At 38.4% G+C, this 25,714-nt stretch overlaps 2 protein-coding genes and 1 pseudogene across 3 annotated transcripts; 1 reads left to right on the plus strand and 2 right to left on the minus strand.

Annotated features, from left to right (window-relative positions):
• The first annotated feature begins 1,867 nt into the window (after nt 1-1,867).
• Nucleotides 1,868-3,589, plus strand: LOC126797857 (cysteine-rich repeat secretory protein 38-like). Its single transcript, XM_050524597.1, has one exon. The coding sequence runs from the start codon at nt 1,880-1,882 to the stop codon at nt 2,600-2,602; it is 723 nt and encodes a 240-aa protein (XP_050380554.1). The 5' UTR covers nt 1,868-1,879; the 3' UTR covers nt 2,603-3,589.
• A 10,069-nt stretch (nt 3,590-13,658) lies between these two features.
• On the minus strand, nt 13,659-20,964 carry LOC126797855 (cellulose synthase-like protein H1). Of its 2 annotated transcripts, none has more exons than XM_050524595.1 (9): nt 19,979-20,964; nt 17,706-18,042; nt 17,394-17,525; nt 16,835-16,954; nt 16,541-16,753; nt 16,082-16,220; nt 15,814-15,986; nt 14,986-15,336; nt 13,659-14,549 (listed from the first exon to the last, which is right to left on the minus strand). In XM_050524595.1, the coding sequence occupies exons 1-9, from the start codon at nt 20,065-20,067 to the stop codon at nt 13,965-13,967; spliced, it is 2,139 nt and encodes a 712-aa protein (XP_050380552.1). In that variant the 5' UTR covers nt 20,068-20,964; the 3' UTR covers nt 13,659-13,964. The 2 variants fall into 2 exon arrangements, with proteins under 2 accessions (XP_050380552.1, XP_050380551.1); XM_050524594.1 differs by lacking the exon at nt 19,979-20,964 and adding an exon at nt 18,168-19,552.
• Nucleotides 20,965-21,291: 327 nt separating this feature from the next.
• LOC126797305 (cellulose synthase-like protein B4) lies at nt 21,292-25,565 on the minus strand (annotated as a pseudogene).
• Nucleotides 25,566-25,714: the final 149 nt, after the last annotated feature.

Here is a 25,714-nt window from a genome sequence, read left to right on the forward strand (position 1 = left end):
CGCAAATCATTAACTATTCAATTAGCACAATGTTTTCTCATATAAGAAAAATCAGCCAAAACGCAATTCTTGTGTAATAACTTTCAGTATAATTGTTATTTTTGCAAAAAGAATGAGTATCTCCCTCAGTGTAACCATTGTTTGCTCTCGTCATTTGTTGGAGGCGGCAACACTGGAACTAGTGATGATGGTTCTGGCCAGATTCATGCAACCCGGTGGCCTAGGCTACCTAATTTCATTCTCATATCTTCTTTGGCGAGTGTAGACCTTTTGGAGAAGTCAATTTGCGGATCTCTCAAAGGTATGATTGTGGGTTGGGGTAGCAATGATCTAGACCCTTGGTAGCAATACGGTTGGAGGACTCGATCTACTGATGGTGGTTCTGATTAGCATGATAGTTTTGCGGGTGCAGGTTGTTAGCCAAATTCTGAGGTGGTAGCTATGGTGGCTAAAACTTACGACTTTGGCCTTAGCTTATGGTCGTGGGGCTGGTCTGGAGATGTTGTGCGTCCTTTGATGTAGGGCGTTGCCTAGGCAACCAACGTTGTGATTGATGGTGATGAGGTGCTGGTGGTTATCGATGGCGGCCTGCTAGGTCTGAAGCTTGGGTTGTAAAGATGGAGTTGGACTTTAGGCTTCGGCTTTATGGATGATGTGAAGGGCCCGGCCCAAGCCCATGCAGATTAAAGACGAAACTGGAATTGCTGAAGATACCCTTGATGGGTGTGGGCCTCGTGCTTTGATCACTGGCTTTTGAATTAGTAGTGTCACAAGTTCGTTCAAGGTTCTTTGAGCCTATACCCAGAGATTCAGCAGAGGAGTGATTAGAGCTCTAGTTCTTAAGGTTTACAATCATTATGCACATTTCAATTATGTCGTAGTCCGCAAGGGCAAAATGTGTTCATAATGTATCGTACTTTATCCAGTTCTAATATATGACTTTCGTCGATTTCCAAAAAATATATACTTGTGTAGAATGATAAAAATCCTAAAGTTCTTAAATCAAGGATGTCCTCTCTTGATATATATATATATATATATATACACACATATATAGCTCTCCGAGTGAGGGATCTTTTTTTTGTTTAAAAAAAGGATAGATCATTGGACAAACTTCTCAATTATATTTTCACATCTCCACCAAATTTTTAGAGTCTAATCTGAAGATCAACTCTGTAAAATTCCAGTCAAAATGGAGGTGTTCAAAGCATTCAAAACTGGAATTGAAACTTATAAACATTTAAACATGAACGGTTCATGTTTAACTGATTTGGTGCGTCTATTGTTTTCACCAAATTTGATATTTTAACGATTACCATTTTGGCTGAAATTTTACAGGGTTATCTAAAAATTAGACTCTAAAAATTGAATGGTGGAAATATGAAAATATAATCGAAAAGTTAGTGAATGAATTATCTTTTTAAAATACCCAAAAAATAATCCCTTAGTGGAAGGCCATATATATATGACCAAGTCTCTTGAGTCCCAGACTATTTTCTCGCACTCCAGTTTTATGTTTTATAGAGTTCATAGCTTCGGAATTAGGGTTACATTGTATCAGTCAAATATAATTTGAGTCCATAGTTAATTTGATATCACTCAATTCAAGATCGATTTCATACAGTGGTACTCAATCAAAACTAGTTACAATGTAGAGTGTAGACCCAGTACTAAATCAAAACTTTGATACATATGACTTTTTCGATCGATGTTTATCAAAGTAGATAACCTTGGGCGCCAAGTCAAATGCCCCCTGCGAATATAAATTAGCCTCCAAATGCAGGACTACGGACTTTTAAAATCCTATATATAGAGGGTGCTATTGGGCATATTATTGCACACATCGATATCGAACAAAACACTCAAGTTTAAGCTAAACATGTCCTTCTCTAAATCAATCCCCCTGTCTTTCTTGCTCTTCTGTCTTTTGCACCATGCAGCCTCTGGTGCTTCTCCACTTTACCATATCTGTTTCAGCAAGGCAAACTACACTGCTGCTAGTAGTCCATACCATGCTAACTTGAAGACCGTGCTCAATCTTTTATCCACCAAAGTTCCTCCCAGTGGGTTTGGGGTCGCTTCAAGAGGTACAGGACCGAACAAAGTGAACGGACTAGCACTATGCCGAGGCGACGTCTCAAGCTCAAAGTGCAAGACTTGTGTCGTCGAAGCAAGCAAAGAGCTTCGTGCACGCTGCCCTAGTAAAAAAGGAGCAGTAATATGGTACGACCATTGCATGGTGAAGTACTCAAATGGGAACTTCGTTGGGGAAATTGATAATACAAACAAGTTCTATAAGTGGAGCATCAAGACCGTAAGCAATCCCAGCATATTCAACAAGAATGTCAAGAAATTGTTGAGTGGCTTATCTGATAAAGCTTCTTCTAACCAGAAGTTTTATAAAACTGGTGTGCTCCAACTCGATAATTCAAAGAAGTTGTATGGTTTAGTTCAGTGCACGAGGGACCTGTCTCGCCTGGAATGTAAGAAGTGTCTTGACGCTGCAATAACCGAACTGCCGAAATGTTGTGATGCGAAACGAGGCGGGCGCGTTGTAGGTGCGAGCTGTAACTTTCGATATGAACTTTCGCCCTTTGTTTAGTTAATGATCGATCGGCCAGCTGCTTGGATCATATATATCAATATATGTGTAATAAATCTGATTAACTATTAATCAGTACTGTATGATATTGTGCTTACAATAAATAAATCAAGTCCTACTGTGACTTCTGCTTAGTTAAATGAAGTATTTGTATTAACTTCCTTCGGCATAAGCCACTAAAACTAAGGTAATGTACTAGTATCTATTCATTTTACGATACAAGAGTACAATAGTATTTCTTTCTAGAGAAAAATAAAATAAAAGAGTACAAATGAGAATGTACAGACATTAAGAGATTGAGTATCACATTTATGGTCCCAAATAGCAAAGAAGTCGTCGCTGATAATACTCTGCTTCGCGGCCCAGTAAAAATACAGTGTACAAGTTGTTAACAAGAAATAGAGCGGCAAACATTATGAGAGCCGGTCCTCCTATTTGCATCAGGAATCAAACAACATAGCATTTAAAAGTTGTTTAAGCACTCACTCGTTTGGTCAAGTAAAGTGCTTCAAGCATATTTTGATTCGGAGTCCATAGAAATACTAAATTGACGTAGATTTTACAAGAAAGGAACGATCATGATCGAGCTTCTCAATTGCATGTAATGAAGGAAATAAAGGAGTTATTATGTATGTTACCTTGGGAAGGAAACGAGAGTTGCTAATGATACAGTAGGCCAACAAAATGTAAATGGTAAAAACCCATGGAATTCACCCTTATCTCTCCGATCAAATCCCGTAACCAAAACCAGTTCCAAATCGTCCTCAAATAACATGCGCTAAAACAAGTTCCCAACAACGCAATCAGCACAAAATCGTAATCCAGAAATCAAAAGAAGAAGGCTTGCTACCTCAGTGGAGTTTCCAAAAACGCAAAAGTGTTGACGGTGTGCTCCACCGATCACTTTGTTGAGCTGCTACCGAGAAGCTCCATGCCCCTCCCCAAGCTCGTCTGGTTTATCATCAAGCTCGTCTTACCATTCGGAGAAGGAGAACGGATTTCATGGTAACACATGAAACAGAGGAAAAAGGAACTGGGATTATGTTCCAATTCGGAGAATTCAAGGGTAGAAACTAAATCTAAAATAATGATAGAAAATTGGGCTTACCAAAAGGGAGAATTGTGCAGCCAGAGATCAAAGATATCGCCGGAATTCCAAGATTCACTGCGGAGGAACAGTGGCGGCATATTAACTCAGAAAAAGGGAAATCGAACTTTAGATTGAGTGAAATTGTAGAAAAGATTGAATCGAAAATGAAGTAAGGAAGCTAAGCTCAAACAAAACGAAGGATGGGAGGCTTGTCACTCGTCAGGGCTCGATGGTGGTGATGAGTCTCCGACTGTTCTTCACTGCTTCAATTTGATTTGAAGCCAAAACGTGGGTGTTTAAGTGTTCGATGGGTATCAATAAGAACAGAAAGGAGACGGGAGTTGATGTGTGGTTGCATGCGGCTGGAATTTCCGGACGGCGGCGTGAGAGAGAGAGAGAGAGAGAGAGAGAGAGAGAGAGAGGTATGCTGCCGAGTTAAGTAGAAGAATTGGGCTTCTCCCAAGTCCAAAACAGAACCCAAAAAAAAAATCTATTTTCAATTTTTTTAAAACATTTCAAACATTGAAAATTTATAAAAATAAACATTGGAAAAATATTATGAATTTATTTTCGAGCTCGTGGCAATTTGTAGGTCAATATCAACGTATTAACTACGTTTTCGACATTTATCTTAAATGTCGATAATTAGTTATAATGTGCCGGTAATCGAAATTAGAAATTACGGATATTACATTACTGGGTGTCAGTAATTTATTATTAAGAAGTTACTGATATCAATAATTTATTATTAGGTGTTATTGAGTATTAGTAATTTTTCCCGGCGCCGGTGGACGGAGTCAGGTGATTATTCTTCCCATTCTTTGGTTATTCCACCATGCTCGAATTGATAGACCAGTTCCAAGGAACTCTAATATAATGTACATACTATAGATCAGCAACACAGCTAAGGGTATATAGTAAGCTGGTTCTTGGCCCTGAATTTACAGTATAACACTATAACACATATCTAGATGTCAGTGTTATAAAAACAGTGATATATTGCATATATAATTTAATAAGCTGAATTATAAATAATTATAAATCAGAAACGAAGAACACGAAAAGGAATTCAACCAAAATACCGAACGATTGATGATGGAAGAACTAGTCGAGACGTGTGTGATACCACACTGTCCTTAAAACGTTTACGCCTCCTCTACCGGTGCAAGGATGATTGGCGCTTGTCTCCCAGGATATAACGACTAAACGATTCTAGGAAGTTGCACTACTAACTAGAACCTTCAACGAACTCGAAAGGTACCTCTTTCTATCACCAGAGAAAAGCTAAGAATTTTGAGAGTGGGAGAGGATTGTGTTTCGAATGGAATGATTTTACAATGAAAGGATGGTGGCTATTTATACTGTGAGGATTTGCAATCAGCAATTAATAAGATGGATGTTATAGAAATCAAAAGATTATAACATATATGAGTTACATATGTTACAAATATTGATTTCAATTCTGTTATAATTCTCCATAACACACAATAACTCAGTTGTTACAAAAGAAGAATTTGAACAGTCAAGAGAATTTGAAAAGTTAAAACTGAATTTTCGGAAATGCAAAAAGAATCTGCGTTCCGACCCTCAATTCGGTGTTGCATTCGTGTCCGCATATCGCACGGGCATACACGAGTTTCCCTTGTGACCTAGGATTTGCACCCCCCTATGCGCGTGCGCGAGAGGGTATAAGGGGGCTTACACACTTTACAATCCATACACAATGGATTCTATATAAAGTCTTTTCAACACTTCTTTTTTCTAATGTGCGACAAATACATTTCCCTCATTCTAAGTAACCATATTTGAGTGACAATTTCTTATTCACCCACAAACCAAATTACACAAACAAACATATGATCTTGTAGCCCTCATTATGGAGAACTCAAATCTATGTTCATCTTTGATTAATTATAAGTTTAACTTAATTTAATTAATCAATTAAAATTTGGTTTTAAATGGTTTTTCCAACTATTTTCCAACCGTCAGAAGAGTAAACACCAAATATATTGTTATAACGGTCATCAAATTATATGCATCTGTGTGCGCACGCACGTAAACTCTTGTAATAATACATCTGCACCTCATAAGCATTTTGTTAAAGGCATTTATATCTGTCCATATCTACACCTCATACAGTGTTTGATTTAATAAATTTCATCTCAAGGCATGGTTCTTTTACCACCTAAGAAAAGTAAGAAATTTATCCCTGTATGAGGAAAAGGCATTTCATAAAGAGCCTTAAGAAAAGTGAGAATGAAAAGCAAAAAGTAGGTTGTTCAGAAAAATTTTACAAAAAAAATTGACCGAGTTGGGAAACATTAATTATAGTTTCTGCATGTCATAATTCCATACGTTTAGCTAGCTTTGCTTGAAAAAAAAATGTCTCACCTTGGGTAAGAAGTGCGAGTTGGTGATGATACCATAGGCTGGCAGGGTAGCATAGCATAGCTCAGGAACCGAGCTTAGCCCCCATGAAAGGATCCAGAAGTAGCTCAACAACTGCCTGAACTAGAGGTTTGCAAAGATAGCACCAAATATGGGACAGTTTTTGCAGAAGAGGATTTCAAGCAGGCCGGTGGCCCATCTTTTTTGTTGGGTCATTGAAGCAGGACCACCGGTTGGCGCATCGAAATTATCTTATCATCACAGCGTATCATTAGTGAGGTCATAGTACAACTCAGTCAAATGGATTATTACAAAACCAATTTAAAATTTAAGCATTATTTCAAATGGAAATGTATAATCCTGACAATCCTCACCACAAAATAAATAAAGAACTTCGAAGTTTTCAGAGTGGTCCGTCAATTCTGCTAATCCACACCTGCAGAACTATCCTCTACACCATGGAATAGGTACACCGGGATTGTAAACACAAACCCGGTAAGTTTTGTAGCTCGTATGAGTAAAACAACAAAACCCGGAGGATTCGGCATGCATAAGATGGATTTTCATCCCCTTGCATGGATCTTTATCCCAGTAAGGTCTTCAGTTATAGACCCATAAATCCAGTCTACACTGAAGAAATCGAGGCAATGCCTATCAAAACAGCAGGCTTGACTTCATCTTCTTTATTTGAATGATATAAGGGCCTATATATAGGCATTACATAGACATAAATCCTGTAAGATCCGAAATCCTAATATATTACAGAGATGCAAATCTATCTAATAGGAAACCTAAATAGACTAAGACACACAAAAATAATAGTAATTCTCGCGGAACACTTTTCCTTGTGTCATATGCATAGGTTACATGTCGCACAATGTTGTCTCGATAAAAACCTTGTCAAGTAAAACAAAAACCTCATGGGTAAAACAAAAGCTTGATTAAAGGGAAAAAGAGCACAACACACCAACTATTAAAGCTCTGATAAACGACACATGTCAATACTCTTCAGATGTTTCACAAAAGTAGATTTAGACAAAGACTTAATGAACAAATTCGTAACAGAATTCAGTGAACTCACTTTATTAATCTGAACATTCAAGAACTTATGTTGTTGAACATTGTAGAAGAACTTGGGCAAAATATGTTTGGTGTTGTCTCCCTTGATAAAACCTAACTTAGTATGCTCTTTGCAAAAAATATTATCTTCATAAATGCACGTAGGTTGATCAGTTGTAGGGACTAATCCATAAGATTCAAGAATATGACGAACAAGTGATTGTAGCCAAACACATTCTTTAACTTCTTCATGGAGAGCAATGATCTCCGCGTGATTCGAAGAAGTAGCAACAAGAGATTGTTAGTGGATCTCAAAGATATCGTCGTATTCCCAACGGTAAACATATAACCGGTTTAAGAATGAGCATTATGAGGGTCAGAAAGGCACCCTACATCGGCATAACCAACTAGGAGGTTGTTTGGAGTCTTTGCATTAGGGGAAGAAGTAGGATGGGACAAATCCTTGCTCTCGGCACCGTGAGAGGCTGCCATGCCGTGGTTGCCGGCAGCGGCTCTATCGGGTACAACAAGGCTGCCGGCGGTGCCGGTGTGAGGTAGCACGGACACGGTGGTCTCTCTGTTGTAAGGATATAACAATCTCATGTCAAGGGAACCTTTCAAGTACCTAAACAAATGCTTGATACCATTTCAATGACGTAGCATAGGCGTGGAGCTAAATCTAGCTAATAAGTTCACTGCAAAAGATATGTCTGGTCTAGTACATTGAGCTAGATACAATAGTGCCCCAATTGCACTAGGTATGGAACTTTATGACCAAGAACCTCTTCAGCATTCTCTTTAGGACAAAATGGATCTTTCTTAATATCTAGACTTTGGACGACCATGGGAGTAGACAATGGATTGTGTAGATCTATATTGAAACGTCGAAACATCTTCTGTGTGTAATTATATTATTACACTAAGATATCGTCAGACCTAGGTCCTTCATCTCAAATTCCGACTTCAAATAAGACACGGTCTCTTCAATTTCATCAAGAGTACCAATTATGTTCATGTCATCAATGTAAACCACAACGATGACAAATCTGAAATTTGTCTTTCGTATGAACATGCATGGTCATAGTTCATCATTCTTTTAACATCTCTCTTTCATGTATTTGTGCAACCGTTTGTACCACATTCTTCCGAATTGCTTCAACCCGTACAACGAACAACGTAATCTAACTGCATGAGCACTCCGTGGTCTGGAGGCACTTGATGAAGATAAGGGTAGTCCTTTTGGAGCTTTCATGTATATCTCTGCGTCAAGATCCCTATAGAGATAAGTTGTGACCACATCCATAAGCTGCATGTTTAGTTTTTTGGACACTACCATACTAATAAGGTAGTGGAAGGTAATGATGTCCATAATAGGAGAGTAAGTCTCCTCATAGTCAATTCTAGGCCGTTGTGAGAATCCTTGTGCCACGAGTCTTGCCTTGTAAACGCACGACCTTCTTCATCTCATTACACTTACGAACAAAAACTCATTTATGTCCAACAAGTTTGACATTTCTTGGAGTCAATTCAACCTTTCCGAAGACTTTTCTCTACTTCAATGAGTCAAGTTCTGCATGTATTGCTTCATTCCACTTCGGCCAATCTGCTCTGCATTCACATTTAACAATAGAGTGAGGTTCAACGTCGTCTTTAGATATGATCGCAGGTGCAACAGAATAAGCGAAAATATCATCAATGCAATTAATGGTTCGGTTTCAAACTGATATCTTGCTAGTGAAGTTAACGGAGATTTCGTTGTTTTCTAGCACCAAACAAGGTTCCATAGCATCACACGGAAACACTTTAGTTGATTAATAAGACATTCTCATACGATGGTGATTCATCATTGATGACGCGTTGTGCGTTGGTCATTCGCTTCTTTCTAAGCTTTGAATCCTTAGAGATTTTTGGTCTCCCTCTTTTCCTTTGAGGAGCCGAGACCAAGTTGCTCTTGCTCGGACCATCTCGGCACCATTGCCACAAAGGGCACCAGTAACACCGCCAAGTACAACTGTGCCGCCGCCGGCTGCCGTCCCATTGTCAGGAACAGACTAACAGTGCTAGGTCCAAGAGATTGTCTTCCACACTCGTATTTCTGGACATCTAACCTTTCTGGTACATTTGCAGTGGGTATGTTTGATCTCATCACTTTAACAATATCTACAAAGTCGTCGGGCATTGAAAACGCGACTTTCTAGAGATCAATAATGCGTTGCACTTCTAACTTACTTTGAGCAGTGCGGGGATCGTAATGAGACATAGTAGGGACACACCACGTCAATTCCTGACGTTCAATTGGAATGATAACATTCTCATCTCCCCCTAACGACGGGAAGCATGTCTTATCGTAATGACAATCTAAAAATCTTGCACTAAAGATATCTCCGATGTTTGGTTCGAAGTAGCGGGCAATAGTTGGAGAATAGTACGCAGTGAAGGCTTAATAAGCACATAGACAGTGCAACTAAATATGCGTAAGTGCACAATATTGGGTTCATAACCAGTGACCATCTGGTACGCACTAAACGCTTGGTTTGCCGCGGGTCTGAAATGAATAAGTATCGATGCATGCAAGACTGCATATCCTTACGCAGAGACCGGCAAATCAATACCCATAACCATTGCCCGAGCAACAAGCTGAATACGCTTGATGGTAGTCTCTGCTAAACTGTTATGTGAATGAACATGAGAAACAAGAGGTTCAACTTTGATCCTAATAGACATGCAGTAATCATCAAAGGTCTTAGAGGTAAATTTTCCAGCATTATCCAATCGAATAGATTTGATAGGAGGGTCAAGGTGGTGAGCCCTAAGTTTGATGATCTCAGCTAATAACTTAGACAATGCAACATTCCTTGTGGTTAGCAAAGCGACGTGTGACCAACGCGTCGAGGCATCAACCAATACCATACAATATCTAAAAGATCTACATTCTGGTTGAATAGTTCCACAAATGTCACTTTGAATACGTTGTAAGAATGAAATGTTCTCGGTTGCTGGACTTCCTTGAAATTTAGCAAAAGAACAAGCTTTGCAAAACGAGCAATTGGCATTAGAGATTGTCATAGAGGCATTAGAAATAACGGGAGGCATCACAAGCTCCTGTGAGGGAGGGGACGCCACCACTGATGGCATTAATGTCATGGAGCTGCCAAGAGGGGCCAGTTGCTCCACACCATGCAGGGCACAGGTCAGCTTGGCCTCATCATGTGGGGCACGGGTGAGGTGGTCCTCCAATCGCTTCTGGGACTTGAAAAATGGATGACCATGTGAGCAACCGCGTATAAGAATTTTAATCATCATATCACGTCCAGGTGCCTGAGAGGGCCATGCCAAGGCATATAAGAGTCTAAATCACAAAATTGTGAGCAACCGCGTATGATTCAAAGATTCGAATGGAAGTAAGATACAAACCATTCCCAAGACTCTTCATCTTCTCTAAGATGCGGCGCTGGTCTTTTTTCTCAGATGACACATAGATATTCCTCTCAATTCTCAACATAAGTATCCATATGAAAACCATTGTCACATATGTCCTTAAAACTTAGCAAGCTATGGGGAGACTCGGCACATAAAGAGCGTCAAAGACGTTGAGAGTCGTACCATTAGGCAACATAAAAGACGTGGTGCCTCTACCTTGAATGATGGATTTGGAGCCAATCATTGTCGTCATCGAAGAAGTCGAAAACATTAGATTCGTGAACAACTACATGTGCCATAGAATATTGTGGGTGGTTCTGCAATTAGCAAGACACTCTATTTCGCCGCGGGACATCTACAAAATAATAATTAAGGAGTCAGCGACATGGTAGAGATTTCTAGACAATACACCGTAGAATATTGTAAGAAACGGGATCGGAACAAAATGCAATCTCATGAAGTGTATCACATGGCAATAATACTACATTCTTCAACTAAAGAGTTGGTAAAACATGATATTGAAGCAGTGAAATACCAAACAGTAAATATGATGGTAGAAACCATCCAAAAATGGTGTAAAAACACGCTTAAAGAATGTCGGTGAGTGTAGATAATGAATTTGGAGAAAACTGAAAAAAAGTAACAGGAAAACCATGTCAAAAATAACTCAAAACCATGTGAAATTTGGATTAAGAAAACGTTGCAGCAAAACTATTAGAAATATGCTGAAAAAATGACGATAAACAACGAAAAAACTCACTGGAAACTGGCGGTGGTTGGAACTAGCCGGTATGAGGCTAGAGCAGCAGAACCAACAAGGAGAGCCTGCATTTGGCCAAAAAACGGCCAAAAACAACTAGAGTTGCTGGAAACCGGCAGATTGCAAGAAAATATAGCTGGAAATGGCCGGATCTGAGCCAAAAAAGGTAGGGATCATTCTGACATCAAATTTGATGTTCCGAGCTTTGTTTTCCAATCTTTTAAGTTCCAAATTCACAATGTAGTGTTATTGGGGTCCCATGTAACCCAAAAACGTCCAATTTAAAAACCACATGAGTTGCAAACGTTGACCATCATGCTAAGTGTAAGGTAAATAAAATTCTCAAGAGATCGACTTGTAATCAAAGAAACGAGAAATTGTATTGAATGTCAATCTTTAAGACATCATAAACGAACTTCTAATTCCAAAATCATAAGACTAATACAAAGTCAATGAAAATAACAATGGCATAGCCATAACAATACTTGAAAGCTTAATACTAGAATAAGCTAAATATGACTAATCAAAGTCTGGAGTATCCATTGTAGGTGTCGGAGTCTTTGCCTTGGAAGCAAGGGGCTCATGCTTTATGGAGATGTGGTAAGTCTCAATCTCGGGTTCTTCATCCACATGGTTCAATTTGGGTTGTAAAAACTTCTTGTAGGTGGAGTATGCCTTGATCAACTCCATGCTAGCTCTACAATCGCGATTAAAATGCTTGAAGGAGTCACATTTGAAACATGGAGACTTGCCATGAATGGAGCTGGAGGCAGAAGGAGGGGCATGGCCTCCTTGAGGGTTCGGACGGGGGGACGGCCTCCCCCAAAGGGTGCGGCGCCGCCACCACCACGGGTCTATGTATTGGACTTGGGCCGAGGACGGCCTCTTTGCCTAGCTTCCACCACGAGAATTGTTGCCTTGTTGTTAGTATGAAGCATTTTTTACTTGATTCTTTTGCTTATGAGCTTTCTCATAGTTAGACTGTGGCCTAGCAATCTTTTTAGTTCCAACATGTCTATTATTATTGTTGAGGATGATCTCAGAGTGTCTCTCTTTCTTTGCCAATAGCACCATTAAGTCGGCGAAAATCCGGATTTTTCCTTCCTTTATATGAGTGTGGTACGTATGAGCTTGAACCTCATAGTTGATTGGAAACATGCCCAAAGTCTTATAGAGAAGATCTAGGTCAGTCTTGATGACACCAACAGTGCCAATGTCGGATTGCAAACACAGCATATCCTGATTGAAGTCATCCACTCTCTTATAGTCCAATAGACGGAAGTTATCATGAACGTTGTTGTATCGCAAGTGAAGTTTGTCCCATAGTTTTTTAAGATCTTTTGCTTCAAGTATTGCCTCTTGAGAGTGACATGGATGTGACATCTCATAAAATGAGAGCTCGAGTTTTGGTCATAACGGGAAAAATAGCAGGAGGGTCATCAAACATGCCTTAGATCCCTCTGCTCTCAAAAGCGAGCTCCATGTCGGAGACCCAGCGATAGTATTCATTGCCTTCAAGATCAAGAAGGCCAAATTCCGGTCGCGATGTCGACGACATCTAAAAAACAAACACGAAATCAATTTGATTCAAGTATGACATGAATTAGAAGGGGTGACGTATATGGTCACAAGAAAAATCGATGCAAACGGCAATACTCACGATCGTGACTCCCCTAAGACTGTCACACAAAAAACATCGACCAAAAAGAAGAGTGGCGAGTTTCCTCGTTTGGCCTCATTCGCTGTATAAAAACAGCGGAAGATAGAAGAAAGGTGAATATTGCTCGATATAATATATTTATACGTTCAAGAACGGGAACGTTAATTAAAAGTTACCTTTTGAAAGATTGGAGAAGGTGAAAGTAGCTTCTTTTGAGCGAAGTTATTACTTTTGAAGTTCGCGTTGTTTGCGTGAATATGTTAAAGGAGCGCTTTTAAAAGCTTTGATGCAGAGTTTTGCGGGGCAAAAAGATGATTTTGCGGAATGAATGCGTATGAGGCCCTGCGGAGCTACGGGGCTGCCAAGGTCGAAAAAGGGTTCTGGTGGCTGAAAAACAAAGGTCACCGGTCGGAACAAGAAAAGTAGGGAATTTTCTGTTTTCCTAAGGGATTCTAAAGTTCAAGATTTTAGCGCTAAGTGCGTGATAACATGGTGTAGTATACTCTCTTATTCATTAATTCGTATAATAACGGTAACTTTATTGAATGATATGGGAACCTACATATAGGCATTATATAGACTTAAATCCCGTAGGATCCGGAATCCTAATTTATTACAGATTTGCAAATCTATCTCTAACATGAAACTTAAATAGGCTAAGACATACACAAAGGTATAATAGTAATTCTCCCGAAACAACAGGATCATAGTCTTTGTACTACCTGATCAAATAATTGTAGTTACTCTGAGTAAATGATCACATTTTGAATTTTGTCATTCAAATGGTCACAAAAGGTCCAAATTTATATGAATTGATCATTTTTTCCTAAAATGGAAGCTCCCACGGAATTATTATATGTAGATAAAAACAAAGGCTTTCCTTACCGAGGATCTCACATTTCCCAGAGGCATACAACAAAGCGATACTAGCTAGATAAAAACCTCAAAAAAACATGCCTGAGCCCTGACTGCTGCTGGCTTGTGGTTAGGAACACAAAGAAGACACTGAAAGCAAGCTACCATCCTGATATTTGCACAATGTGTAGAACAATAGTACAAGACCTGCAGACTTAGATATGATAGACATAGGAATCCCATACTTTCCTGATCGAAACAGACCTTGTAAAAATGGCCATAAGCATACCACCAACAAAACACTGCACATAGTCTCCAAAGAGCCTAATCCTACCCCATCATGGGTTGGTGTTTGAAGCCGCAACAAAGAGGTGGCCAGTGCTGTTAAGTGCAGAAGCAAAATTGCTGTGGGAGGTATGAAAACTGCGGACTGGTCAAAGGTGAATTTTCCAGCTTCACTGTCTTCAGTGCCCTGATCACTTGAAGTAGATTGATCTTTTCGTGTTACGACAAAAACCGTCTCAGATATGCCCAAAAGTTTGAGTATGACACCAAGAAATCCAAATAGCCATGCACTCATTGTGGTTATTCTTCCCATTCTTTGGTTATTCCACCATGCTCGGATTGATAGACCAGTTACAAGGAACTCTGATATAGTGTACATACTATATATCAGCAACACAGCTAAGGGTATATAGTAAGCTGGTTCTTGGCTCTGCATTTACAGTATAACACATTTCTAGATGTCAGAAGAGTAAACACCATATATATTGTTTAACGGTCATCAAATTATATGCATCTGTGTGCGCACGCACGTAAACTCTTGTAATAATACATCTGCACCTCATAAGCATTTTGTTAAAGGCATTTATATCTGTCAATATCTACACCTCATACAGTGTTTGATTTAATAAATTTCATCTCTAGGCATGGTGCTTCCACCACCTAAGAAAAGTAAGAAATTAATCCCTGTTTGAGGAAGAGGCATTTCATAGAGAGCCTTGAGAAAAGTAGGAATGAAAAGCAAAAAGTAAGTTGTTCAGAAAAAATTTACAGAAAAATTGGTTGAGTTGGGAAACATTGATTACAGTTTCTGCATGTCATAATTCCATACGTTTAGCTAGCTTTGCTCGAAAAAAAAAATGTCTCACCTTGGGTAAGAAGTGCGAGTTGGTGATGATACTATAGGCTGGCAGAGTAGCATAGCATAGCTCAGGAACCGAGCGTAGCCCCCATGAAAGGATCCAGAAGTAGCTCAACAACTGCCTGAACTGGAGGTTTGCAAAGATAGTACCAAATATGGGACAATTTTTGCTGAAGAGGATTTCAAGCAGGCCGGTGGCCCATCTTTTTTGTTGGGTCATTGAAACAGGACCACCGGTTGGCGCGCATCCTAGAAAGGCTGGTGGATTGGGTGCATAAAGAATAGTTTTCCAACCTTTGTTATGGATTGAAAGCCCAGTGAGGACATCTTCAGTTGTAGATCCATACATCCATCCCACCTACACAAAAAGAAATTGGAAGTTGGAGAGATTGGTAGCAAGAGGGAAAAGATGGAAAAAAACATTTAACATAACCATATGAAACAAGTCAGTTGAATCTTTTTTTTTTCCATTTTTTCTTATTCTAATTCAAATCTTGAGATCGGTGTAATAGTTTAAACCATCAACTTTTACTATTAAGTAGGCTTGTATAAGTTGTATCTATATTGAACTAATTTTCTATTATTATGGAAATTACTATATTCAAATTGATCAGTTACGTGAATTTTTGTTTGATTCTCTTCTTGTTTCCAAGATTTGATTAAAATTCATGTACCAAATTGATAAAACTCAGATAACAATATTCCTTTTCATTATTATAAAGAAAAACAAGGTATATTTTTGATTCAAAATAAAACCACCAGACATCGGTCTGATCAACATCCAAGTACCAATAAAATTCATATCAGAGGGTTCAAAGTTCAAATTAATTCATACCTTTTTGCCCCAGTGTGTGCCATACTCATATCCAACACCAGCAACTTGGTATGCAGCGTCAATAGTTTCAGTATGCATTTTTGGGCACTCTGCCTTCCCGTTCAAAGCATTCGCAGCTGATTTGGTAAATTCCTTTCCAAACATGTCTACTAATTCTTCATCAGCTATTTTATCTATCAAAGGAAACTAGAAGACTAAATTTCTTGATTACCATCTAAATATATTCAATCGTGTATATGACAGAGGTTTGTGTTTCTTATCTGCTTACCATTCATCATGCTTTTTCCATTTGTTTCTCCAACTTTCATGTAATTGGGAGATAGACCATAGATGACTTTTCGTCTATGAATACATCCTGTTCCGGAATAAAAAGGTCCCTGAATTCCTGCAATTCCTTGTGCTACATACTAGAATATAAGAGATGCATACTTTCATTAGTTAGATACCAGGAACAACAGTCTGTACCTACTACCAACACAACTTGTAAGTAAAATTACAACCTTTAGTGTCTAATTGTATCAGTGGTTGACTGTATATAATGTATTGCTAAAACCTAAAAGAAGGCAATATATGTTACCGGACCCAATTTGAAACAACAGTAACCCCAGCTAGACAGTATTGAATATAAAAACAATTAAGGAGAAAGGCGTATGACCAGGTAAATTCATCTGTAACTTGTTACTAACACTCCAGACCAGGCAAAAAATTATATTCTGCGAATGCGTACCTTCCACAAAACTATCATCTGATTTCCGAAAGGATCATCCTTTAGACCATCATAGAAGACTTGCGGACACTGAACAAATGCATTTTCATTTTCATTTTTTGAACCAAGTAGCATACACATTGCATTAAGAATAACGTTCGGGTTGTTGACGAACATGTCACAATCCACGTTTAGCATGTAAGGAGCATTGGTCATCAACCCAGAGACTCTAGTCTGCAGAATATTGTGTGATTCAATACTAAGTTCATTATTTAGTTAATTGGAAAAAGCTGTCTGAAACAAATTAAAGCATACCAGAACATTCATGGCCCCAGCTTTGGCATGATGTGGATGCTTTGGCCGTTTTTCTCTGGATATATAAACTAAATGTGGCACTGATTGATTCGAATGAACTTCTTTGTTCTCCCAAATAACCTTCAAAAATGAAAGGCATAGAGCATCAGCATAATTGATTTGGAGACCAACTTGTTCAAGTTGTGTACGATGTAAATGAAATAATTGATTTTGTTTCCGAGTTATCACGTTCTCGAATCTTGAATTTTCTTATGGCAAAATTCGGGGCGTGAGAAAAGAAGTATCAGGCAAATGTTTCTACAAGATGCACTTCCATTTACTTCAACAGGAAAGACACTTCAAATTGTAATGAGAAGAAATCAACTACTAAGAAAAGCGCTTGAACAAATAGAGCTTTCCTGAACTGATTTTCTATAACTCTCCCTTCATAGACTATTACAAGTGCTTTATTAGCAGTTTAGCACCAACTCCAAAAACAATTGTAGAGAAACTTCAGACAGGGACAAAACCAATACAAATCAGTAATTCCAAGTCTATGCTGTAAGCTTGTGTTGTTTACCTTGATAATTGTTGGATGATCATTACGTTGTACAGTTGAGAAAACTGAAAAATCGAATTCGATAGTATCAGATGGATTGATAGATTTGCTAACAGCATCCTTGATTTTGCCGCTAAGTTGCTCATACTCATCCTACAAAACATGAAGACAAACAATTTTATTTGTCAGTAGAACTCAGATCTTATCTCACAAATTTATAGAACAGAATTAAATGGACTTGAAGTAAAAGCTACACAAGTAAGATGATCGGACCAATCATTGAACTGACCAGAATCGCTTAACAGACTCCAACCACAAATAAATTATCATCACCTTCACTCTCTTCCAATCTTGTTTGAATTCAATTGAGCTATTATTATTTTCAGAAGGCGCAGAATTATTGGTGAAGTATCGAAAAGGAGCTCTAACTTGAACGTTGTACTTTTTGCAAAAGGGAACCCAAATCTTAGCAAATTTTGATGCTTCCACAAGTGAGTACAAGGTGATAGGAGAACAGCCATCATCAGAAACATAGCATGCTAATTTATTTGTTGGGTAATTTATTGCCAACAGAGACAGAACAGTGTTTACGGTAATGACTGGTGGTTCAAGCTCTGGGTCTGTGGTGGTCACAAACAAGTCTACTGCAGGAAGCTCATCCTTAGGCACCCTAAGAAGTTACATCAGCAAATTAGAAGTAAGAAAGGATTTAAATAAAAACATAATAATTGAGCTAATGGTGAACTGCAACTCTTAAAAGAAAATGAAATGAGATGCATCTTTTGTTAGTGTTACAGTTGCAAGAGGCGGTCAGGGTATGGTTTATGTTCAACACGATTCCATTTGTTGCTGATGGTGATAACCCAGCTGAAGGTAAACCAGAGCTCACAGAGGAATGCAAAGGACCAGGATAAACCATGGTTGTTGAAAGAGAGGAGACGATAAACAAGGACTGAAAGGAGAAGAAAAAGGATTATAAACTCCACGAATTTATGCAGAGTGTTTCTATGCTTAACCCTTTCATATAGAGGAAGAGATTTTAAGTTGGCCATGGTTTATGAACTGTTCTTGGAGTGTCTCAATGTCTTAAAATTTATATTGCATGTACATATTTATAGCAGTCTAGCTAACCAGTTGGTTATGTGGCATAGGTTTTCTATTGATACGGTGATGCAAGCGTCATATAAGGTTGTAATCGAAGAGAGGGTGAACAGCTTCTCTTGGTAAGGCATGCAGGATAAAGAAGGTACATGTCATTCAGATAAAAAATGTAAATTTATAAAATTCCACTAAAAATATAAAACTCTTAGTACCAATTAGCCAAATGTTTGAGGTTGTTATCATAGATACATACAAATTAGCAAAAGAAAATCTTGTGTTAAAGCATGTTTCAGACCTGATCTCAGGAACAGAGGAAATGGCATGAATGTCAGCAAGAGAACATGGTATTCCAATTCATTAAACTACAGACCAGCAGACATGCGTAATACATATTATCATAGTCCTCCTGGAAGACTTATAAAACAAAACAGAACCATCAATTACAGATATAAGCATTGTACAGGCTACAGAGCATGCATGTAAGTTGAGAACGTAGTTCACTACTTACAAAAAACAGCTTAATACATTCGAGAGCTCGATTCCACTATGAATTCTCAAAATTTAACTAGCATTCAAACTATGGTCAAGCGGAGAGCATAACAAGACGTCAGCAGTGACTGCTAATAGAGAAAATCTTGAAGTAGTTTGCTGGTTTATGTCTTTTTCTGTGTAATGAACACAAAATATCAAAAAGGTCGACATTTCCCTTTCCACATTAATCACAAAACAATAGTGAGTGACCACAATAGAATATGTAAACTTTTTAAAGCAGAGAAGACACACAATCTGATTTTAAAAAAAAAACACACACACACACACACAGCAAGAACAACAAAAGTGCCAGTCAAATGAAATTGCAAATTGAAGGGGACGAGTCCCTGCAAAGTAGGCAATGGACTGTAAGCCTTGGCCTGTGAGCCAAATTGATAAACATCTTGTCTTCTGAAGCATATTAAGATATTGATGAAGATAAAAATATGTACCAATTAGTTCTCAAAGTGGGTTTCTAATTTAAAACTAACAACCTATTCAAGTTCTGCGAGTATTGGACAGATCAATTTAATAAAAGTATAACTACATTTTCTCCCATGTAAACTCAAAAAAGTGCAACCAGACAACTTATATCTAATTTTTTTTTTTTTTGTCTATTACCTGGAAGGACTTTCAATATTGCACGATCACTGATGGACAAATGACTAAGACTGAAATGTTTTTGGTTGCAAAAAGGAAAGGTTACAATAGGTTTATGAGTTTCTCTCCATACCAACTGTTCCAAGCATTAATACATGTCCACTTTGGTGGTGGGTTATCAAGGTTGGCTTGCTGGTAAAAGGGTAATAACACATTATGTCAATGAGTCTTATAATTACCAACTACTCACACTAAGAAAGTAAATAATCAAACAAATGGAAATGCACAAGTAGCAAATTAAACTAGGCTCTAGCATAGTCTACCCTCCCTACTGCAATTAAAATCTAAATAAGAGTTGGTCTTGAAACTCATACCAGTAGTTATATCCAATGCTGTTTAGCATAATCTGATTGACTTCTGGGTGTAAAGTAGCCAAGTAGGGCATCCATCTGAGTTCACTCATTCTTTAGTAGAAAACGTCAGGATCTGGATCAGCCATTGATAAAACTATCGTCATTGTCATCCGCCATTACACAGATTATGCGGCTGGAATTTTCTACATTCCAGAATGTACCATTGATTTCCTTCCTCACAGCAGCAACATAATCCCACCTCTCGTTCCCAGCATCAATTATTCAATTGATTCCCAGCTTTATCTCCCAGCTCAGTGGTCCCACATAAATCTACAAGAATCCAAAGGACCCCCAACACAGAAGCATCAGGCTCAAAAGGCCAGTTCTTTAGAAGTCCAGTAAGCCTCTTAAAAAGTCCTACTCTGCCTAGGAGATCATTGCCTTACACGTAAAATCTTCCTTAAATTGACATTTCTCGAAACCATTCTAATCACTACCTGGAACAACCCAACTTTCCACAAAGATCCACCAAATGCAGACATCCAGTCCCCATAAAAACAATAAACCAAGTCTCATTCCTAAACAAAGTGGTCCACGAAGCCACTTTCTCAGCTGAACCACACTCAACTGAAACCACATCCCTCTTTATCATTCACCAATCTCTACATTGCACGCAACCAGACATTGTACAGTAATATTATCAAACACCTTACCTGCATCCCATCCCACCTTACTCAAACTCACAACCTGCAGCAATGGGTCACCCAAGAGGCCAAGACGCCGCCTTTTGCATCTTGGCCGTGGAGGGCTCTGCCGGTGATGGCTTTGACGAGCTAAAAGGAAGGAGGGGCTTGGTGGGAAAGCATGTGGGTGAAGAGAAGAAGGGTCTTCTGGGCTCTGATCAGACTCATCAGAGTGTTGTAGAATGTAGAGTGGGGTTGTCTTCCATTCTAAGGAAGAAGTAGGTTTGGGTGATCTGGGTTTATGAGCTGAAGCAAAGACTCGGCCGATTGTAGCATAAAGATCATGTCTTAGTGACAAAATCATAACTTTCTGAATGATTTTATATACGAAGTCCATAAACAGTAAATACAAATCCCTAATTTCTCTGTTCTCAGTTGCATAACGGCGTCGTTTTCATACACTCGAATACTCACAGTGAAAAATGTGAGACTTTACTTTCAGATTCTAAAGGTAAATATTTTACATAGTGAAAACCATAAAAGCTCCGAGCACAATATTGGATGCATTATTGATTATTGTAGCAAAGCTATCAAATCAGCAAATGGTGCAGAAGAAGCAAAACAAGCTCTGATAATCCCCAGTACCAAACAGCCCTTCAAAAACTGACCAGATAGAAGGCTGGTGGTTCTGAACCGTAGTGAAGTGATTGACAACGCCATCGATAGCACAAGGTGTAGAAGAGTAGTCATACTAGCTTACAAACTACCATTCTAACATCTGCACAAGGCTTAAAAAAGTAGTGCAAGACCAGCAGACTTGAATATTGTAGGCAGAGGAATTCCATACTTTCCTGATCGAGACAGACCCTTCAGAAATGGCCATAAGCATAGGACCAACAAGGCACTGCACATTGTCTCCAAAGAGCCTGATCCCACCCCATCACGGGCTGGTGGTTGAAGCCCCAACAAAGCGGTGGCCAGTGCAGCTAAGTGCAGAAGCAACATCGCTGTGGGAGGTACGAAAACTGGCGACTGCAGAATTTATATCATTTTATAGAGTTGTATACAGTGGGATATATGCATTGTTCAGTTCAAAAAAGAATCTTCTTCTCAAGGCATGAAGATGCAACGAGCTACACCTCTTCATGTTTAACGTGGCATTTCAAGTAACACCATTTGCCCATCTCAAGAAAGATATAAATAAAAACCAAGTGTTTTAGAAACATTTGCAGAGAAAACTTGTTAAATGGTGCAGATTGAGCCTGCATATGTGGCAATTTTGCTGACTAAGAAGCTTTTTGGTTGCGGTTTCTACAGATCACAATTTTATATTCTCTCAATTTAGCTTACTTTGCAGAAAATTAATATCTCACCATGGGCAAAAAGTGTGAGTTGGTGATGATACTATAGGTTGGCAGAGCGGCATAGCATAGCTCAAGAACTGAGCGTAGCCCCCATGAAAGGATAGAGAAGTAGCCCAAGCACTGCCTGAACAAAGAGAGCACCAAATATGGGGCAGTATTTTCTAAGCAGGACTTCAAACGGGCCGGTGGCCCTCCTTTTTTGTTGGCGCAGGACCAGTGGACCACCGACAGGCACGGCGAAAAGCTGGCGGGTTGGGAGCATAAACAATGGATCTCCAACCTTTGTTATGAATTTTAAGGCCAGTCAGGATATCTTCAGTAATAAGAGGAAATTGTATGTACTCAGAAGACTAATAAGATGTGATATTATGACTAAATAATAATATGAAACTAGGGGCGTCCTTTTCTTTTTCGAATTATTTTAATATTGATATGTAATCGATTTAAATGTATTAGTTTCAACCATCAGCTTTAACCTTGCAATAGGTTTTTATATTGGTTATATTCCAACACTGAAAGGAATCTCCCTACCAAATTCTCCATTCTGGGAATTTTTGGTTGATACTGTCCCTATCAATGTAGCAAGATTATGAATAAATGTAGCAAGCTGATAAAACTCAAATACCAATTTTGAAAAAAAATAAAATAAAACAAAAAAAAAATCAAAATTCAAGTACCACTTGAACAGAAGATATAATAAGACAATTCAAACTAATTCAAATCTTTTTGCCCCAATGTGTGCCATACTCATATCCAACAACAGCAACTTTGTGTGCAGCATCTGATTTGGTAAATTCCTTTCCAAACATATCTTCATCTGCTGATTCACCTATCAAAGAAAACTCGAAAAATAAGACTTGTTACATAATATGTTTATTAAGACAATCACCTCAATAAATTCTAAATATACAGATGGATAAATTTTTGTGTTTCTTTTTTCCATTACCGTTTGTCGTGCTTTTTTGATATGTTTCTCCAATATTCACATAATTGGCTGACAGACCATAGATGACTTTTCGTGTATGAACACATCCTGTTCCGGAGTAAAAAGGTCCCTGAATGCCTGAAAATCCTTGTCCTACATACTAATCAATATAAGAGAGGGATATATTAATTAGTTGGACTATAGAAGACAGGTTTTTCAGTGCCAACAAAACTCGTAGGAAAAACTGCCAGCTAGTGACTGATTATATTAGTGATGAATGTGATTAGTGACAAAAGGATTAGTTGCCAAAACCTAGATGTACATGATGCATGTTACTGTCGGAAGACCCCTAGTCCCCTACAGACAGCAGCTGCCCCAGCTAGACATATTAGCAAAACAACTACGTCTTCAAGAAAGGCTCATCAGCAGGTATACTCATCTGTAACAAAGGACTTGTTACTAAAGTCCTGTCTCTATATCACACCAGGAAAAAAGAGGAGTTACTGAGAGTACGCACCTTCCACCATACTATCATCTGATTTCCAAAAGGGTCATCCTTTAGACCGTTACAGAAGACTTGAGGACACTGAACAAATGCATTTTCATTTTCATTCTTTGATCCAAGTAGCATACACAGTGCATGAAGAAGGATGTTTGGGCTGTTGACAAACATGTCACAACGTTCATCATGTATGGAGCATTAGTCATCAACCAAGAGACTCTAGTCTGCATATTATTTGATTCAATTGTAAGTTGATTAGTTAGTTAATAGAAAGAGTGGTATGAAACAAATTAATTCACACCAGAACATTCATGGCCCCAGCTTTGGCATGATGTGGATGCTTTGGCCCGGATACATAAACTACATGAGGCACTGATCGATTCGAACGTGCTTCTCTGTTCTCCCAGACAACCTTCAAAATAAAAGGTATAGAGCTTAGGGATAACTCACCTGTAATACTAGCTAATTATTTTTGAATGAGATGACTCATTTAGCATTGCTTCTACAATTTCCAAAAGTGCTTTTCAACAAATAGATAGTATGTTTGGAAAATATTCAAAGGTGTTTTCTCAGTAGTATTTCAAGTACTTGTACAGAAAGGCACTAAATTATAATTGAAAAAAAATCAACTTCTAAGAGAGCGCTTCAAATAAATAGCAATATCCAGGCGAAGAACCATTTTACTATTACTCCCTTCATACTGTAAGTGCTTTCATAGCACCAACTTCAAAGTAATATCTGTAAGTCAATACAAATCAGTAAATTTTAAGACTGAAATCTATGCTGCAAGCTAGTTATTTTCTGTACCTTGATTATTGTTGGATGATTATTACGTTGTACATTTTAGAAAACTGAAAAGTCGCAATGGAACATATCAGATGGATTGATAGAATTGTGCAGTTGTGCACAGCATCCTCGATTTTGCTGCTAAGTTGCTAATACTTATCCTACAAAACATGTGGACAAACAAGTTCATTTGTCATCAGGACTCAAATCTTATTTAATCTATAGAACTGAATCAAGCGGGCTTGAAGTAACAGCTACACTAGTAAGACCAAACATTGAAATGACTGGAATCACTTAATGGACTCCAACCATTATTTATCACCTGCATTCTCTTCCATTCTTATTGAGCTATTATTATTTTCAAAAAGCGCAGAATTATTGGTGATGCATCGAAAAGGAGCTCTAACTTGAACGTTGTACTTTTTGCAAAAGGGAACCCGAATCTTAGCAAGCTTTGATGCTTCCACAAGTGAGTACAAGGTGATAGGAGAACAGCCATCGTCAGAAACATAGCATGCTAGTTTATTTGTTGGATAATCAACTGCCAACAGAGACAGAATAGTGTTTACTGTAATGATGGGTGGTTCAAGCTCTGGGTTTGCTGTGATCACAAACAAGTCTACAGCTGGAAGCTCACCCTTAGGCACCCTAACAAGTTTTGACAGCAAATTAAAATTTCGCATGGAAGTAACAACGTTTTTTTATTGAAACACAACGAATGAGCTGTTGAAGGGATGTAGCTCTAAAAGGGAAAAGATAAGATGCCTCTGTTGTAACTTATAAGTGATACGGTTTCAAGAGGCGTTCGACATACGGCTTATGGTCAACAATATTCCACTTATTGCCGATGGTTATAATCCAACTGAAGGTAAACCAGAGCTCGCAGAGGAGTCAAATGTACCAGGATAAACCATGGTTATTGAAAGAGAGGAGACGAAAAACAAGGAGTGAATGGAGGAGGATTAGGATTATAAACTCCATGACTTCATGCAGTGTGTTTCTGTGTTCAACCTTCTCATAGAGAGGAAGATAATTTTTTTTTTTGGCAAAAGAGAGGAAGATAATTTGAGTTGGCCATAGCTTATGTAAGTATCTGAGAGTTGTCCTAAAAATTTATTCTGCACATACATATTTATAGCAGTCTAGCTAGGCAGTTGGTGATGTGGTGTGGGTTTTCTAATGATACGATGATGCAAGCATATCCAATGTGGAAGGACATACTAAACCAATATAACTATGAAAAAAAATTTGCATTTGAAAATGACCGATGTAATCACAGAGAGGGTAAGCAGCATTTTATATGGGCAGCGCATGCACCTTGCATATAAAAGTACCCAGTGAAGTCCATACAGGAAGAAGGTGCATAACCAGGATAGTGTACGATGGCCGATATATCACTTCATCATCCAAATAAAATATATATAATATAATAACTATATCAAGATAAAAATGTCAGATCCATTTTTAGGCGTAATTGCTCACATAATGTTCTAAGAT

The sequence above is a fragment of the Argentina anserina genome, chromosome 6 (genome assembly GCF_933775445.1).
Source record: "Argentina anserina chromosome 6, drPotAnse1.1, whole genome shotgun sequence".
Taxonomy (NCBI): domain Eukaryota; kingdom Viridiplantae; phylum Streptophyta; class Magnoliopsida; order Rosales; family Rosaceae; genus Argentina; species Argentina anserina.

What these genes read in the sequence shown, in the direction of transcription:
- LOC126797857 (XM_050524597.1), top strand. Translation starts at nt 1,880, where the DNA reads ATGTCCTTCTCTAAATCAATCCCCCTGTCTTTCTTGCTCTTCTGTCTT.
- LOC126797855 (XM_050524594.1), bottom strand. Translation starts at nt 18,424, where the DNA reads ATGGCCAACTTAAAATCTCTTCCTCTATATGAAAGGGTTAAGCATAGA. An exon ending in CCTGACCGCCTCTTGCAACT is followed by an intron (nt 18,043 to 18,167) that starts GTAACACTAACA and finishes GTAACTTCTTAG; the next exon opens with GGTGCCTAAGGATGAGCTTC. An exon ending in GCACACACTGGGGCAAAAAG is followed by an intron (nt 15,337 to 15,813) that starts GTATGAATTAAT and finishes CTTTTTGTGTAG; the next exon opens with GTGGGATGGATGTATGGATC.